This window comes from Acartia tonsa, chromosome 12 (genome assembly GCF_053477335.1).
Source record: "Acartia tonsa isolate MP-2025a chromosome 12, ASM5347733v1, whole genome shotgun sequence".
Taxonomy (NCBI): Eukaryota; Metazoa; Arthropoda; class Copepoda; order Calanoida; family Acartiidae; genus Acartia; species Acartia tonsa.
The window spans coordinates 20,934,449-20,951,922 of NC_137271.1; the positions used below are offsets into that span (position 1 = coordinate 20,934,449).

At 31.4% G+C, this 17,474-nt stretch overlaps 1 protein-coding gene across 1 annotated transcript in view; it reads right to left on the reverse strand.

The window, feature by feature from the left end:
* LOC145333238 (neurexin-4-like) overlaps nt 1-15,829 on the reverse strand; it is a 52,092-nt gene extending 36,263 nt beyond the window's left edge. Inside the window, exons 1-4 of the mRNA XM_080178375.1 lie at nt 15,717-15,829; nt 14,142-14,238; nt 10,192-10,223; nt 7,114-7,196 (exon numbers count right to left, since the gene is read on the reverse strand). Of these exons, the coding sequence (XP_080034501.1) occupies nt 7,114-7,196; nt 10,192-10,223; nt 14,142-14,238; nt 15,717-15,829 (325 nt within the window). The remainder of the gene's footprint in view (nt 1-7,113; nt 7,197-10,191; nt 10,224-14,141; nt 14,239-15,716) is intronic.
* Nucleotides 15,830-17,474: the final 1,645 nt, after the last annotated feature.

Genomic DNA, 17,474 nt, shown 5'->3' on the forward strand with positions numbered 1-17,474 from the left:
GATGGTTTTAGGCTTTTTAATTTTTAGATTAATATTTGGGATGGTTTTTAAGGTTTTCTTTACCTGTATTATGAGATTTCAATAATTTGCTAAACTGATTGAGTTCTTCTTTTTATGAGGGCTTTTGATAGGTCCCGTGAAGGTTAAAAGCTACTTAATATATACTTAAACATTTATGATGGTTTCAACCAATTTTTTCCCCTATACTTCGAAAATAGAGCCACTAGATGCTAGTATTATTAAATTGCATTTATTATATAAGCGTGTGGACATTTCATAACATACAGACATTAATATTAATATACAGGGTGCGTCACATAAATCGGGACAATTTGTAATTTTTAAAGAAATGAACATAAAATCGTCAATTTTAAAGAATTTATTGAATTTTAAAAACTGGGAAGCAAAATAGGTATATGACTAGTAGATTATTCAATAAAATCGCCGCCAGCCTCAATCACCGTCTCTACCCGCCTCCTCAACCGCCGGCAGGTCCAGGTTAAAATGTACCTGTCCAAGCTGGCGTAGTTCTCCTTGATAGTGGCAATGAGGGAGGTCTTTGTGGTATGGGCACGTCTATTGGTGCATGCTTCAAAGTAGCCCTAGGCCCAAAAGTCCATTGAATTAAGATCGGGCTACTGGGAGGCCACATTTCCTTAGGATCATGAGTAACCGCCAAATTGACAAAATCCATGTTTTTGCTCTCATTTGGGCTAGGATTTAGCTACAGTGGACTTTAAGTACTCAAAATGCGTGTCTCGATGAGCTTAAGACACACAAAAAATTTTGGGTCAAATTTCCAACTCCTTCCCTGTCGGGCCCCACTGTTTGTGATTTCTTAAGGCTTAAAATCTTGAAAAATCGACCTCATTTTGGCTAGGATTGAGCTAAAATGGATTTAAACACGGCAAAATGTGTGTCTCAATGAGCCTAAGACACCCACAAAATTTGGGGTCAAGATTCCAACTCCTTCCCTGTCGGACCCTACGTTTTGTGATTTTGCGCACTTAACCACCGGCGCATTTGGAATCTGCCTTGTTGAACATATACGCGTCCAGCTCGGTGTACATGTCCATCTTCGTCCAAAGATTTTTTTGTGCTAAAAGGTCATTACCTAAGCTTTCTATAGTGGGGTCAAACGTCCTGATTGGTCAAGTAGTTTTCGCGCTATGGCCGTTTAAAAAATGTCCCGATTTATGTGACGCACCCTGTATATATCTTTGTTTATTAGAATGTATGCCCCTGTCATTTTTTGAGTTTGGTATTTAGCCAATATCAGATAATATAACATCTTAGCCTTCATAGGAACCTCCTTTAGTTTTTTTGTTCAGTTTAGATCAAAAAAGCAGCAATAACATTTCATTACAAAAAAAACACTGTAAATTCATATTGATGTTTTATATTCCTTGCTAGTGGCAGCGCCCCTAGCATTTAGGCTCCGTATTCGAAGGTGAATTGATAGGCATTAACATAGTCCAAAACTTACAAAGATTTGATACTAAAAATAAGATAGCCTAAAAAACCATCTTAGGACTTATGTGAAGCTTATCTGAATTAGAGAACCCAAGCGGTACAGTAGTTATTATAATCTTAAGCTTCAGACAAAAAATTACTTTATATAATAGAATATCTATGAAGGGTTTAGACAAATTTCATTCCCATATAAACAACCCCTTAAATAGTGGATGTAAATATTCATTCCCACATAAACAACCCCTTAAATAGTGGATGTAAATATTCATTTATTTCCCTGGTATCTCATTTATATCCCTGGTATGATTTTAGAAGATTTTAAATTTTTTTTGGAAGATTTTATAATTTTTATTAATTACTAAAAGAAAGAAAATAATCTCCTTTTTTCATATTTATAATATTTTTTTGAAAAGAACACTTATTTTCAATATATATAATTTAGCATAAAAATGAGTTTTTGTTTAAATGTGAATGATATTCCTGTCCAGTTTTTTGTTTAGGAATGAATATTTCTTACCCGAGGGAATAAATGATGGACCGATAGGTCATCATTTATGTCAACTGGACAGGAATACCCCATTTATTTCCCGGAGGTAGTCATTTTTAGAAGATTTTTAATTTTTTTTTGGAAGATTTTAGAATTTTTATTAATTATTAAAAGAACTTTGATATCAGGGATATAAATGATCATAGCCGGGAAATAAATGAAAATTAAAAACCAAAATCAAACCACATTTTAGCATAAAAAATGAGTTTTTTGTTTAAATGAGAATGATATTCCTGTCCAGTTTTTTGTTTAGGAATGAATATTTCTTACCCGAGGGAATAAATGATGGACCGATAGGTCATCATTTATTCAATGGACAGGAATACCCCATTTAGCTTCCGAAGCGTGCACAGGGTTTTGTCATGAGGTTATATTTCTCAATTAAGTAAAAAAAGGGGGAAGGCAGGCCCCTTCTATCTTAATTTTAAAGGGAGTTTTTGAAACCCCTTGTACCCACTTCTGCGCTCTAATATTTAAATTTTTATGAAATAATTTTAGATTTCATAAAATGATGTTAGTTACTATTGCTGCATAATGTTAGAATTAGGGAGGGAGGAGACATTGGGCTGTTTATCACACTGATCCCCAAAGCTTTATAAAACAGTTTTCTTATTTTGAGGACTTTTGATTTAGATTGGTTGGTTTATTGTTTAACATTTTAACGTTTTAACCATTAATTTTAATCTAATCAAGGGGTAATTTTGTGTATCATCATTTGTAATGTACATCAATGTATTGGCCATTGTCTTATCCCTTTAGATACCTGTTTAAAAAGCTTATAAACCTAAATAAAAGAGTACCAATTTAAGAACCTCATTATTCATATGTAGAGGGAGAGAAAAAATAAAAACCAATAATAAACAAATAAACAGTAGACAAATTGCATTTTCTTATATGATTAATGATTCTAAAACGACCTTTGTCTATAGAGTAAAACACTATAGGGAGAAATGGTTAAATAACTTTATTTCCCTATAGCAATGACCTTGTGCCGACTCTCAATTGGGTATTTGAAAATCAACCAAAGGTTACAGGAACATTAACTTTCCATCTTTTCAGATTTAGAGTAAACCCCTAGAAGGGGAAGGGGTTTAGTAACTGTATCTCCCCATCACAGTGTCCATGTGCCGACTCTCAATGGTGTCGGTTATATTGACACAGCCAAGTAGCAGAAAACAATTTGGTAGCAGACGAAAATGGTCATTGAAAAAGGGGGGATGTAGTTATCTGTATATTAATACATTTATATTATAGATCTGTTGTTCTAATTGTGCATCGTCATAAAATATTTTTCATCTTGTGGAAAACAAAATTTGTTGTCCATTAACCTCTTTGCTAAAGTCAAACCCACACAAATTATCTAAGAAATTTAACACAGGAAAATCAATTTATAATTAACCCTTAACGGTCGGGGGGGGGGGGGGGCGATGAACGCCCCCCCCTCCGGTTTTTTCTATCTCATTTTCTGTGTGTGAAAGATAAAGAGCCCAAACTGCTTGACTTTTTAAGTTTGGGTATGACACATAACTGAGAGTTGGAATTTTTTGAATATCTCCATCCTGGCGGGCACAGGATGCCAGCAAACCTGGCAGGGTCATCCAGGTAAAGATCAAAAATATTTTTTTTTGACTTAAACAAAGCATTTTATCTTACCAAAATACTAAAATATCCTCTAATAGTAAATCCTCATATTAAATACAGGTGTTCAAGTCAATTTTAGGTTCCAGGTATGATCCTGTAGGTCCTGATCCTCCAGGTCCCCAGAAATCTTTAAAAGGCTCCTGTGGCCGCAATTTTTGACTTAGAGACTTCTAATTTTAAACTTAAGCTTTTCTTACATGTCTACATAATGTATTAAAATTTCATAAAGATCCGCCGCTGTTTTCCCGCCGACCGCCGACTGCGGCGGCTGGCAGCTGCCAAGTACAGCTGCGGCAGCTGAAATTTATGTTTTGATATTTCAAACATAAAATTTACATAAAAATAAACATTTTCTGCAAAAAAAATTTTCTTCTAGCTTCAAAAATAAAAAAATTACAGCCGTTTGAAATTTTTAAGTAAAAAAGGACCTAAAAACAAAGGTTGTTAAATAAAAGGGTGAAGGAAGCGAAAATTGACCTTGACTTACTTAAGGTCGAAAATTCATCATAACACCGGGGACTTGCACAAAAAAATTTAGCCCTCTAGCTCTAATAGGAACTGAGATAATAGGGGGGGGGGCGTTGAACGCCCCCCCCCCCCCCCGACTGATTAAGGTGCGGCAAGGGGCCCGACTGTAAAGGGTTAACCATCTGAATAAAACCAGATCCAAAGTATAGATCTATATACAGATAACTACCTCTCTCCCTTTTCAATGACCTTTTTCGTCTGCTAGCAAATTGTTTTCTGCTACTTGGCTGTGTTAATATAACCGACACCATTGAGAGTCGGCACAAGGACACTGCGATGGGGAGAGTTACTAAACCCCTTCCCCCTCTAATGTTTTACTCAAATTCTGAAAAGATGGATTGTCTGTTTAGGAAAAGGTTGAAACATCCAGATGGATTCTAAAGTTATAATGCGACGATTTCACTGTGGCTTACACGCGACTGACGCGCGTCTGCCAAGCACGGAAATGTAGGTCTAGTTTCATCTGATATATTCAAATTTATAATAAGAGTGTAAGACACCAACTCCCCCCTCCCACATAATTTCTACGACTTTTAATTTCAAGAGAGTTTATTATTATTTTTCTTTAAAAAGATATTTCTTTTTACCTTTTTGCTTTAAAAATATTTCTTTTTACATTTGGTTTACAATCATTTTACACTTTTCATATGAAACTATCATCGTTTCTGTAAAAATAAAGTTTTTCTATGTCAGCTGATTTAGTTAGCGGCATAGCTGCTCTATAAGTATAAGTTCCTAATCTTTGATAAGGGATAGTTCTAGTCCATTTTTTGTTTTTCTGGTTTCGGCCCCTTTCTCTCCGTTCCAATGCAGAGCCCCTGGATGCAAGGGGCGAAGCCACTGATTAAAATAGTAATGATTAAAGGCTGAATATGCCTATAGCTTTTTACATGACTAGCTAATTTTTGTATTGTTAACAAATTCTTTTCTATTCTTGCAATAAATGGTCTATTTTCTATCTGAAAGATATCAATTATCTATCCTGAAAGATATCCATCAATTTTCAGTATGACAAAATATGATGCATCGAATTTTCTTTGTTATTCAAGAAGTTTGAAAAAATATTTGAACCTCAGGGGAACAAGAAACCCAAGGAAAAAGAAATAAGACAATGGCAGAAAATATTATGTAATTTAATGATGATGCACAAAATTACCCCTGATGTATATTACAATAAATAATTGAAACGTTTGGACACTTAACTTCATGAACCAACCAATAAATATTCAATAGAAGTCCCCAAAGTTGTTAGGTCAACGAATAAGAAAACTTTATTAGAAAAATTTTGAGGATTAGTACAATGAACAGCCCAATGTCCTATCCCTCCCTGACAAAAACCATGGACGGAGATAAATTTTCATTTGAAAATTTTGATTATATAAGATATTTGATACACATATTAATGAAGGTGTTACAGTGATCAATCTTTCAAGTCGTTGAATTTCTTCTAATAGTGTGTATTATCAATAACTAGCGGCTACGCCCCTAGAAGCCTCTAGGGGCACTGGTAGGAGGGTGAAAAGTCGACCTCATCCCATTTTAAATTTGGGTTTCAAAAGATTTTTAAAATATTTTTTTGGGGGGAGGGGGGTGAAAACACCCTCCCCAAAAATAGTTTAAAACCTTCCCAGGACCTATGAGAAGGTTCACTGTAAAGGAGAACAATTTCGGTTCAGCGGTTAGCGAGATCCTTCGGGACAGACAAAAAACGCTTACTACTTTATATAATAGGATAATCAACCCTCCTCTCCCCAACCATAAAAAAGGAACCCTATTTTAGACCCCAAAGATTCGACAAAATTATTAGAATAGTTATATTTGTCGCATCAGATATTGAAATAAAAAATATTATTAAGATTAAAACCAGTTTTGTTTCCCCTAAAGGGCCTTATGCTAACATAACTGGTATATATTATTATTCGTGCAAAATTGTCTTAAATACAATTCCATACTGTAATACATGTTCCTGTATTTTTAAAAGAGATGAATGCAATGATGAAATATTCAATAGTATGGAAATAACGATTTTATCAAGACCAAAAAACTGCACCAACAGACAATAGGACAATAGGAGAATGCCTAGAATCAAGGTGACATATAAAAGCAATTTTATATAAGTTAAATTTAATTTTTATTTTTAACTATTCAGAAAGAAACATGCTTTGAACCTTTTTTCATTGTTACAATACTAAGTAAAAAGTTTCAAAACACGTTAAAATTGAAGAATTAGAGATTTTGAATAAACAGCTTATGTCATTTGAAATTAGCTATTAAAATTTGAGGTATTTTTATACTTTCTTTTCACACATCTGAGCTTTGAGAAATTGTAACTTGTTCATTGTTTGGTTTTGAAATAAGAATTCAAGGATGACACATAACATATTCTTTTTTCATAATACAAGGAAAAATAATTTCAAAACTAAAGCAGCATTTCATTGATATTTTTATCAAAATTTTGTGGAAAGTTGCTGTAAGAATAACTTTCTTAATAAACTTTATTTTTTTTATGACTTACAAATAAACTTTAAAAATGGAGTTTAGAGAAGCATTTCTTGAAGAAATGCAAGAAAAAAATAGTTCTTTTGTTAAAAAAGTCAACAAAGAACATTTTTTTAAATATAATATTTTATAGTGAAATTCATTTTTTATACGTTTTTTTTTGGCTAAAACCAATGTTTTCGATGATAATCTGTCTTGGTTAAAATCACTTTATTTGTTTTATAAAATATGTTACATATTATGTATGTTTGCTTATGGTTTATTTTTGTTAGAAACTTGTCAAAACAAAAATTGAAATGATCGATTTAATTTTCATTTAATATTAACAATTCTGTATACCTGTTAAAGACATCTTACTGAACTCTCATCTCCTTTTGTATATAGAAAAATCTTTCTCTGTAGAGAAAAATCTTAAACAAAGTCACCTGTTCTTACATCTCTAACAAGTGTGGTCATCAAAGATTCTTTATCCAATGTCAAAGTTCCCTCCTCTCCATCAAGATAAAAACCTGGTGTCATCAAACATCTTTTTTTGTGTGGTGAATTATATAAAGTTGGGCCCTGATTGGCTATGATAATTTAACAGGGCTTGGTGGCTCAGACTCACATAAGGATCAAATTTAAACCTGCTTGAGTACAAAAATATAGTTCTGAAAATATAGATTGTCGGATTAGGTAAAGATTTAGACATTGATTTGAATTTTTAAGTTATCTGATTGGCGTTATTTGAAATCTGATACTGATTAGCTTATACATGCTGTAACATACAAATGTTAATTAAAATTTCTTACAATATTTTATTTTTTTATCTTCCTTTTTTTTTATATTTTCGTTTTGCTTAAAGAATTACTGTCTGCACCATTACAATGATATTCAAAATACTTTTATCATAAATAAAATAAGTAGATAATATCAAAAAAGCTGTTTTCGATTTCTTTATAACAAACCATCGGCTATGCCCCTAGAGGCCTCTAGGGGCACTTGAGGAGGAGAGAGTCGAATTTAATAATTCAATTTCTTATTTTAGATTTTAAAAGGGTAAAACAAAATTTTGTTGGGGGGCGAAAATTTTTTTTTTTAGGGAGGGGTGACCCCCCTCATTTTTAATTTTAGTTAAAAAAATTCAAAAAATAAATTCATTTTATTGGGGGGTTGGGGGTGTCCCACCCCCCCCAAGAAAATAGTTATAAACCTTCCCAGGACCTATGAGAAGCTACCCTGTTAAGGAGAACCCGATCGGTTCAGCGGTTAGCGAGATCCTTCGGTACAAACATACAAACACACAAACACACAGACAAACAGACATACAAACACACAAACATCCTGTTACTTTATTATAAGAATAATGCTTCATCTGATAAGGGAACAGATATTGCACTGCCAGCCATTTGGGACCTAGCTGCAATTTAAATGTTATTTAGTCAGTATAATAACCTTGGAATTTGTTATTTGTTTTAATGCATAATTTGATGAAAACTATTAAATATTTTTATAAGTACAAAAATCCCCAAACCAATGAAGAAAATAAGATATTGCTTATGGATTCTGTCAATGGTAGGTGGGTTAAAAACAATACTTTTGTTCCATTAATAAAAGCACACTGCATATTGAAGTAGATGTTTCAGTTAGAATTGTAAATTCCTAAAAACTGCAAAAACAGTATCTCCTAAAATCTGCAAGAAATTGAATTTACGGCTGCTACAAAAACAGAGCAAAATTTCATAACTTTTACTGTATCTTTATGTTTTAACAAAACAAACAAAAAAGTTTTTGAGCAATTCGGAATCATACAAGATGTATTCTGACAAACAACATAGTTTTATGATAAATTAAGCGTCTTAGTAAAATAATGTAAGCAAAATATGATACCTACATGAACAACAGCTAGAAAATCTAATTCGATCTAAACTTTACAGTCAAAGTAAAATACATTTGCTACTACTTTGTGTAAGGAGCATTTATTAAAATTAAGGGTTCTTTAACAAAGTTAATTGCTGCGTTACTTTTGCAAAAATTGTCCCAAAAAATTGCGAAATTAAAAATTACATTTTTGTAACTTTACTTTTTTGTATAATTCTCAAAAGCAATATCTATAAATATTTTTATTCATGGAAATTCACAAACATACAAAGATAGAAATATAGGCGAATCACATCATAATAGTAAATTATTTAAGATTTAAATTGTAGTGTAATTATGCTGCTACAAGCATTTGAAGAACCGGCCACAAAAATAAACAATTGCAGTTGCAATCAAACGCAAGGACAGACATTTATTAATTTAAATTATATAAAGTTTGTGTTTATAATATAGATCCCTTCAACTTTAAAAATGATTATACCTCTAAATATTGAGGTAATACATCTGTTTTGTTTCTTTTAACCAATAGACGCCTACTGGCCCTAAAACTCATTTTGTAAGTGAACATTGCATACAACTAACCCTTTAATTGTAAAGATTTGTCTGAGAGTTCTACTAGTCATTTTATAACCTAGATAATTTATATCATGTGTCTGACATAACAGCTTTCCACATTTATTGTTAGATGTTTATTGTACTGGTACCCAAAGTTTTATAAACATTCTCTTTATCGTCTGTCGACTTACTTTTCAACCAATAATTTCAATATACAGAAGTAGTAATTTATGAATACTTATCCCTGACACTGCATGGTTCGCAATACTGCAATAAATAATTCTAATATTATTATATTTTTCAGGCAGCAAGTGAATTAAAATTAACGCCAAAAAATTTATATCAACACTGCAAAACTTTTCAATAATTAATTCCAAATTTTTGCCTGAAACATTTGTGATTTTTTCAGCTGGTATTTAGGATAGTTGGCTTAATTTTTGTCTAATGATTCTCCATAACAATGAGTTGAGTATACAGTTTACACATCACTTAGTCATGTAATTTAATCGACTGCAAAGATATAATTTCCTGATGTGTTTTCCCTAAATAGTTCCAATATACTCCGTCTGTCTGTCCGTCAAAAAGGTAGTAAAAACTAGTTCTACATTTAAATTTATCTACTTATTCTCTATTTTTTAGGGAGCTTCGTTAATATTCGAAGTAATTGTCCTTGTTCAAAAATAAATATATATCTCTTTATCTCTAGAAATATTTCTTAGTAAAAAATGAATAAGTCATAAATATAATTTTTGCAATTTTCTATGAAACTATATTATATAAGTGAAATTTTTAATAACAGTGCAGTTTTTTCTCTCGGAGGCAGCGGATCTACTTTATAAATATTGTGTTGGTTTGTTAGTTTGTTCATTTAATTTATATTTTATTTTAATACGAAATGAGTGAATTGATAAATTTAGCTAATTGTCAAATGATGCATTGGTCATATAAAAACTAATTTCTATACATCTACCTTTAATAGCAGGTATAAAAGTTCATAATCCATTTTGATGAAAGTTATAGTAAGTAAAACAGACAATTAAACATCCTATTACTAGCATGATAAAATTTCTTTAAAAATGAGATGTTTCCCTAAAGCATGCCACTCTCCATCACTCATATTCTGAAAAATAATTAAATAATTATTAATTTGATATCACATGACTCTCAATCAACTTATTACGCGTAGAGATGTGAGCAAAAAGGTAAGACAGTTTAAATACACCTACATAGAATTAAATTCCTATAAAAAGATATCCTAAGTGAAAGGTTTTTTCATAACCAAAGCAAATAGCATAAATAATTGCTGGTACGTTTGTGTTTTTTTTTTAAGAATTACCTAGAATATGACCCCCCAACTCTCCCAAAAAAGTCTAACAAATTCCAGAAAGCCCCTTTAAGTCTATGAAGAGGTTACTATTCAAGCAAAAAAACCAGAGAGAGTGGACAACAAATGTAAATCTTAATCCGCTAAAACAAACTAACTGTGTCAAAGCTTTTCCAGAAATAATCTTAACTTCATAAGGGGTAATTTAATTTATCATTATTGGGTAAAAAATCTATTGTTCATTATCTCTGAATAATTTAAGATAAAAAGAATGATATTGAACATTTGTAAGCGTAGAGGCTTTAGTAAATGAGGTATCTACTCTTCCAAGAATATATTCCTATTCATCTAATAAATATGCAATAAAAGTTTTTTTAAAGAAACGGAAGTACAATCTATATATTAAAAAAATATTGAAGGTAGAAGGGGTCTGACGCTTAAGGGCTCAATAGATACTGAACTGGTTGGGTTTTCTATTTTAGGTGGGGGAGCAGCCTCTAGTTAAAGAATATAAAGTGTTACGAGGAGATTTAGGATTCTAACAAGGATGACAACAACCTTAACAAGAAAAATTAATAGCTCAAAAACAAACAAAAAAATCATACATTTAACAAATGAAGCGCTTAAATACAGGATAATTATTCCTGATATACTTTCATTTATAATAACTATTCTCTATACTTTTTATGTATTGCATAGTTGTGATGTTCTTAAAAAAATTTCCAGGGCAGGAGGGGACAATCGTCAATGATATTGCCCTCCGAAGTTTGTAAACTTATTCTACAATTTGTTACTTTAAAAAGATGTGGATAGTAATATTGAATCTAGATTGGGTTGTACAAACAATTGGCATTCACCTATAAGTGTAGTCTACATAAAAGGGTATTTTTGTTTTTCATAATTGGAGGGTACCATTGTCCCAACCCTGAAAATTGCTATCTATCTTTATCTATTAAACTCATGAAAAAGTTTGAAATATTTTGCAAAAAGTAAATTTTAAATTCATATTTGTACAGAATAAAAGTAAAAAGGGAAATTAATTGAAATGGGGAAAAGAGGGAGAGGTAGAACAAATAGATAGATATCAAAACTTAGATGGATAATTTAAAATATTAGATTGATAGGCACAAATAGATATATGCAAAGATAAGGAGATATAAAAAATTATAGAGAGAGGAAGATAAAGTTATACAAAAATAGAAAAAAGAGAGATAGATAGATGATTGGATAAATAACAAGGATGACAACATTCATAAAAGCGAAGCTCTGAAACGGTAGGACAAACGGACATTAACACTTGTATAATGTCAGAACTGAATAATCAGAATGCGAATGTATAAGAGTCAAAGCAAAATTGTAAGTAAATTTGTTGAAAAACTGCTTGATACAGGATAATGATTATGGACATACTTACATTTTTAGGACTTGATTATAGCGTTGCTTCGCTTATAATATTGTACTTTGTTGTCCCAGGAATCAGTATACCAAAAATCAGACCAATCGGATAATTAGGTCACATACAAATTTGTTGTTAAAAGTGTAAAAAAATCAACATGTTTAAAATGGACGTACGGACATTCTGGTAATGATTATAGAGTTACTACGCTTTCTAACTATTACAGGAATCACCATGCAAAATTTGAAATCGATAGGACAATTCTAACATGCCTAAATTAACGAAAAAAGCTATTTAAAAAAGTAAAAAAATCAATATGTTTAAAATGGACGTACGGATATTTTGGTAATGATTATAGAGTTGCTACGCTTTCTAAATTGTACCTAACTACTAAAGGAATCACCATGCAAAATTTGAAATCGATAGGACAATCAAAGATAAAAGTATTAGAAAAACAAAGATTGATAGAAAAAAGATATAAAAATAGAAAAAATATGACAGACCAGCGGCTGCGCCTCTAGCATCTAAAAGGGAAGGGTAGAAGAATAGCATAAAACAACCCAAGACTTGAATCTGAAATACAAATTAGCCTTAAATAATAGCAGGACATATGCGAAAGAGAAATATTTCGGTTCAGCAGTTCTAGAAATCTTAAGCTACAGACAAAAAAGCCTTACTACTTTATATTGTAGGATATATTCAGCTAGCTAGATAGATAGATAGTTATAAAAAGAAACAGGAAGAGTGAATTTTCTTGGTAAAAAGAGAATATTAAATTTATGTGAAAATAAAAATTTACTTTGATGATATGAAATTTCTATACATTTATACATCAGGGATATAAAGGGATAAGGCAATGGCATATAAATTAATATACATCTTTAATGATGACACACAAAATTACTCTTTTATAAATTGCAAATAGTGATTTAAAGTTTGGACACTTAATGAACTAACAAATCAAAATTCAATAAAAGTTCCCAATTAGTCAAGCCAACGAATAAAAAAACGTAATAATAAAATTTTGGGGACTAGTGTAATAAACAGCCAAAAATCCTCTCCCTCCCCAAACATAATACATAAATATATTGATAGTTAAATTTGCTGAAGGAAATTATTTGATTTAAGGGTTAAGATGCTCGCTTAGTCAACATATATATCCCATACCAAAAAAGGCAAAAAAACGCGTGGCTGTGGTGAACGTGTATTAATTCATTTTTATATGTGTGTGGTTGTCTGCACTTACGATAAATGGTGCTTTCATACAAATTACATGTTGTTCACTTATAGTTTTTTGAATTAAGATGGGATTTATTTTTTTTGCTATTTCTAACCCGTGTGGGAAGGGGGCCCTAACGATGTTTGACTGCACTAACACCCAAAATAAGGATAGGCAAAGTTATCAGTGCTCAGTAATGTATTTTGTGTGAAATCGCCAAATAAATGAGTCACAGCTATATATGATTGTTTGTAGACCTCATTATTAAAGTGTTAATAATGTCCAAGAATGCCCATCCCTTTCTCCTTGGTAGGAATATCACTTTTCATCCTATTAACTTCATCTGACAAGTAGGCACAATGGGTTCATAATGTGACAAAACATAGTAGTTGGATGTTTGTCTGTTTGTTAGTTTAGAGGGTTGGTTGTAGCACTATCTATCTCTATTTTTTAGAAAACTTACGTTTTTGGTATCTTAAAAAGGGTCAACCCCATCCCCCCACAAACATATAATACGGCGGAGGGAGGGGGGGGGGGTGTGATGGATAATCCTGAATTAATCTTTCTCTCAATTTTTATTTCTTTTAAGGGTAATCTATCTTTTTTTTTAAAGAAAGGGATGTAGATTAATTCAAGCATCATTGCCCCCTCCCTCCCTTAGATACTTTAATTAATTTAGTCCAATGCAATGTGACAATTTAGAAGGAAAATCCAATGAAATTAATAATTCATCAACAAGCTAAATTTTATACTTTTTAGTTCCGGAAGCTAAACAAACCCTGGGGATATTTATCTAAGGTCGGCTCAATAATTAATATCTATTGAAAGATGAGACATAGTTTAGAATGTAGAGGCAGACTTATACTAGTTGTGGAGTAGCTCCATTTTTTAAAAGTATCGAATAGAAGCCTTTAGCTTTAGTTATTTCTCCTATGACGATTTTTCTTGGGGGTGGAAGTGTAGGAACCCTCGCCAAAAATAGTTATAAACCTCCCCTGGACATAAAAGAAGCTACACTTTCGAGGACAACCATCTTAGTACAAACAAACAGACATACAGACAAACATCCTGTTACTTTCATATGAAAATATTAGTTAACCTGATTGAAAATAAGCTGGAGAGGTTTAGTATCCAAGTACTGGATCCTGGTGGCCACCTGGCCACCCTCCAGAGATACCTTCACGTAGCCATCAGAACTAAAAACATAGATAGATAAATAGGTATGAAATAAGTGAACCTATATATACAACAAGGATGGCAAAATCCATAAAAGCAAGGCTCTAAAATGTTAGGGCAAACGAACATTAAAAATTATGAAAGTTAAAACAAATGTAGAAGAACGCTTGTTTTGTTAAAGTCAAACTGTTTAAAATTATGATTATTTTTAGTTTTCTACCTGTTTTCACTTAAGTTATATTTCTAAAAATCAGAAGATACGTTTCTTTACATATGCAAAAAAAGTCTGATGGTCTGTAGCGCATGTTTTAAGACGTGTTTTTGTTCTTTTTGGTTTTAACTATCGTCTTTTTAGCAGTATCCAAAAACAAGTAAATTGATGTCCTATGTTGAAAAATAATAAAGGGCTTCGCAGTGTATTTGTCCTTGTTTTAAATTTTAAAAATCTATGCATACTGCATAAAACAGATCTATAGATTATCATTGTATCAATAAACACTTTCAGCAGACAGCAATCCTTTCATTTTGCATCACAGAGAAAAACTTCTGAGAACATATTTTATTAAAATTGAAATGTATCTCTTATATTACAAATGTTTGTTTGTATTAATGTAATTTATGTGTTTATTTTCGCTTTTAAGGATGTTGTCATCCTTATTTTATTACAAAAATTGTGTTTTTGATATTACGTTGTGTCTGAAATTCTATATACTTTTCAAGATGGTTTTAAATATCCGCTTAATTAGAACAGGTTCTAATCCCTCATGAAAAATCATGTATCATATCTTTTTACAGCCAGTTTTCTGCGAATATTAATAAAATATCAATATTAGCTTTGTTAGCCTATGCATTTGGTCCCTCGGGGCTAGCAAAACTGGTTTTATATTAACATTTGTCATTTTATTTCCGCGAAGGCTGCCTATAATATGATGTAATAAATAACTATTACTACACAGACCTTAATATTCAATAATATATGTATAATTTTTGCTGCGCTTTTATGGACCTTTTAGTTCTTGTTTTAGTCTAGCCCCATAAGTTTTCAAACTTACATAGTTTGTTGCAGAGGGGCTTAAGATTGTCAAAAAGTTTTGCTGTTGATATCTTTAGTATACCGCAGAAAATCGAGGTTAAAATCAAGTATAGCTTAAACCATAGAAACATTAAAAATATGTTTTAGTTACTAAGCTACTCTATAATTTATCTGCTCGTCCGTCCGTCAGTATCAACAACGAAAATGTTATTTTCTCGAATGTAGTTTAAGATAGACAGCTGAAATTTTTGTCAAAGAATTCATGTACATCTTAGCTTCCAGTATATAATTAACTTGGTCCATCGGTCTCTCAGTCAGGCTGGCTAAAATAACAAAAAAAACAACCTTTACCCCCAACCCCTCGCATCTTACAGAATGAACGAATTGACCAATAAATTAGGTCCATATTAGCAACCTAACTTTTCCCTGTCAATATATCCATATCTACTATATCCATTAACTTACCTTAGTTTATGATAGAGGATCAGACCAGTATTCTGAAATGTTCTGAACTCCAGGGAAAAATTGAGCTTAGTAGATCCTTCATACCCAACTAGCCTGTGCAGATATTCAGACATTTAAATATAATTCAGGCACAAAGAGATGTATATGACATTATAGTATATTCTATATTCATTACAAAATAACTTTTATTTTTTTAGATGTTGATACAGTGTTTTAAATCGATTCAATTATTTTATTCTTCCATAAATTTTCTAGAAGTAAAGCTATTACAATTTTCTAATGTTGGTTTGTTCGTTTTTTAATCTTTGCACTGAGATTTTATTAATCAATTTTATGACGACACTAACTACGTCTTCCTCTTTTTTTCACTAACAATATCACGCAAATGACGTAACTACTGAATATTTAAAATCTTTAATATTACGCAGTACTTAACTGAATCAAATACTAATAACCATACTAATTTTTTTGGTGAATTCTAATATAAATCTGTACAATTGCTTGAAAACATAAATAGCCTAAAACCAACACTGGGACCTATGTGAAGGCTTCATAGAATGAAGAACTCAATCGGTTCAGTAGTTATATATATCTTGAGCTACAGACAAAAAACCTTACTACTTTATATAATAGAATAACGGCTGTTCATCAAAATTAAAAATTAGTTCAGAATAATTATTATAAATTATAAGGCAATTCAACATTTTGTTAGATTTTACTTTCCATAGTTAATGACAAGTATTTTATTATTCTATTGAATACTAGTTATAAATAGGGCTTTATTTAAAAAAAAATATTTTAAAAAAAGGCGTTTTCTGAGATAGGCGTTTTTTGAGATAGCGTTTTTTGAGATAGGCGTTTTTTGAGATGGCCCAATATTTATCCCTGTTCCCTATACATTAAACAAGGTTAACCTAATAAAAGGAAGCATAACTGTATAAATTTGATTGTATGCCATCTCCTGCCAAAATTATACCAATAATTACATTATTATCAAGTTAAAAGAAAAGATAAATCTAAATCTTGTTTTGGAGGTATTTGTATATCTAAAATACAAAGTAGAAAGATGTCTGTCTGAAGCTTAGGATCTCAGTAACCGATTTTGCTCTATTCTTCGGGGAATATAGCTAATGGTCCTGCGATGGTTTTAAGCCATTTTCTTGGGGGATGAGACACATAATAAGAAAAAGTCCTACTATATAAAGTAGTAAGGTTTTTTTGTTTGTAAGATTTTTATAGTCGGTGCATTATTTGCCAAATATACCACTTTTCTGCACTACCTCTCCGATTTTGTTAATACTCTATATTTTGGTCCGTTGGGTGATTCAAGGATGCTGGATGGCCAAAAAAAGTTTCAGAGTCCCTGGATGTCTAGATATCTAGCTATCTATGAAGGTAGGTAACAAAAATTTAAAAAACACCCATTTTTTTCACAATTTTAAAAATTAATTTTTTTCATCAATCTTACATCCAACCTATACATTTTATAACCAAAATGATTATTCATGTAAAAAGCGCACATAATGCTATTTTGGCCAAAACTTCTAATTTTACAGTGTTTTCTGACCAGATAATATTTTCCTATTTTTTGGACACCCTGTATTTTCAAAAAAAGAGAAAAAAAATTATTTTTTTTTAAATTTTTTTTTCTATTTTTAAGTTACTTAAAACTGTCATATAGATACAGATTTTGACTAATAACAATAATGTTTGCCTATTTTACAAATTTTTACACTTTTGGGACACCCTGTGCATGTT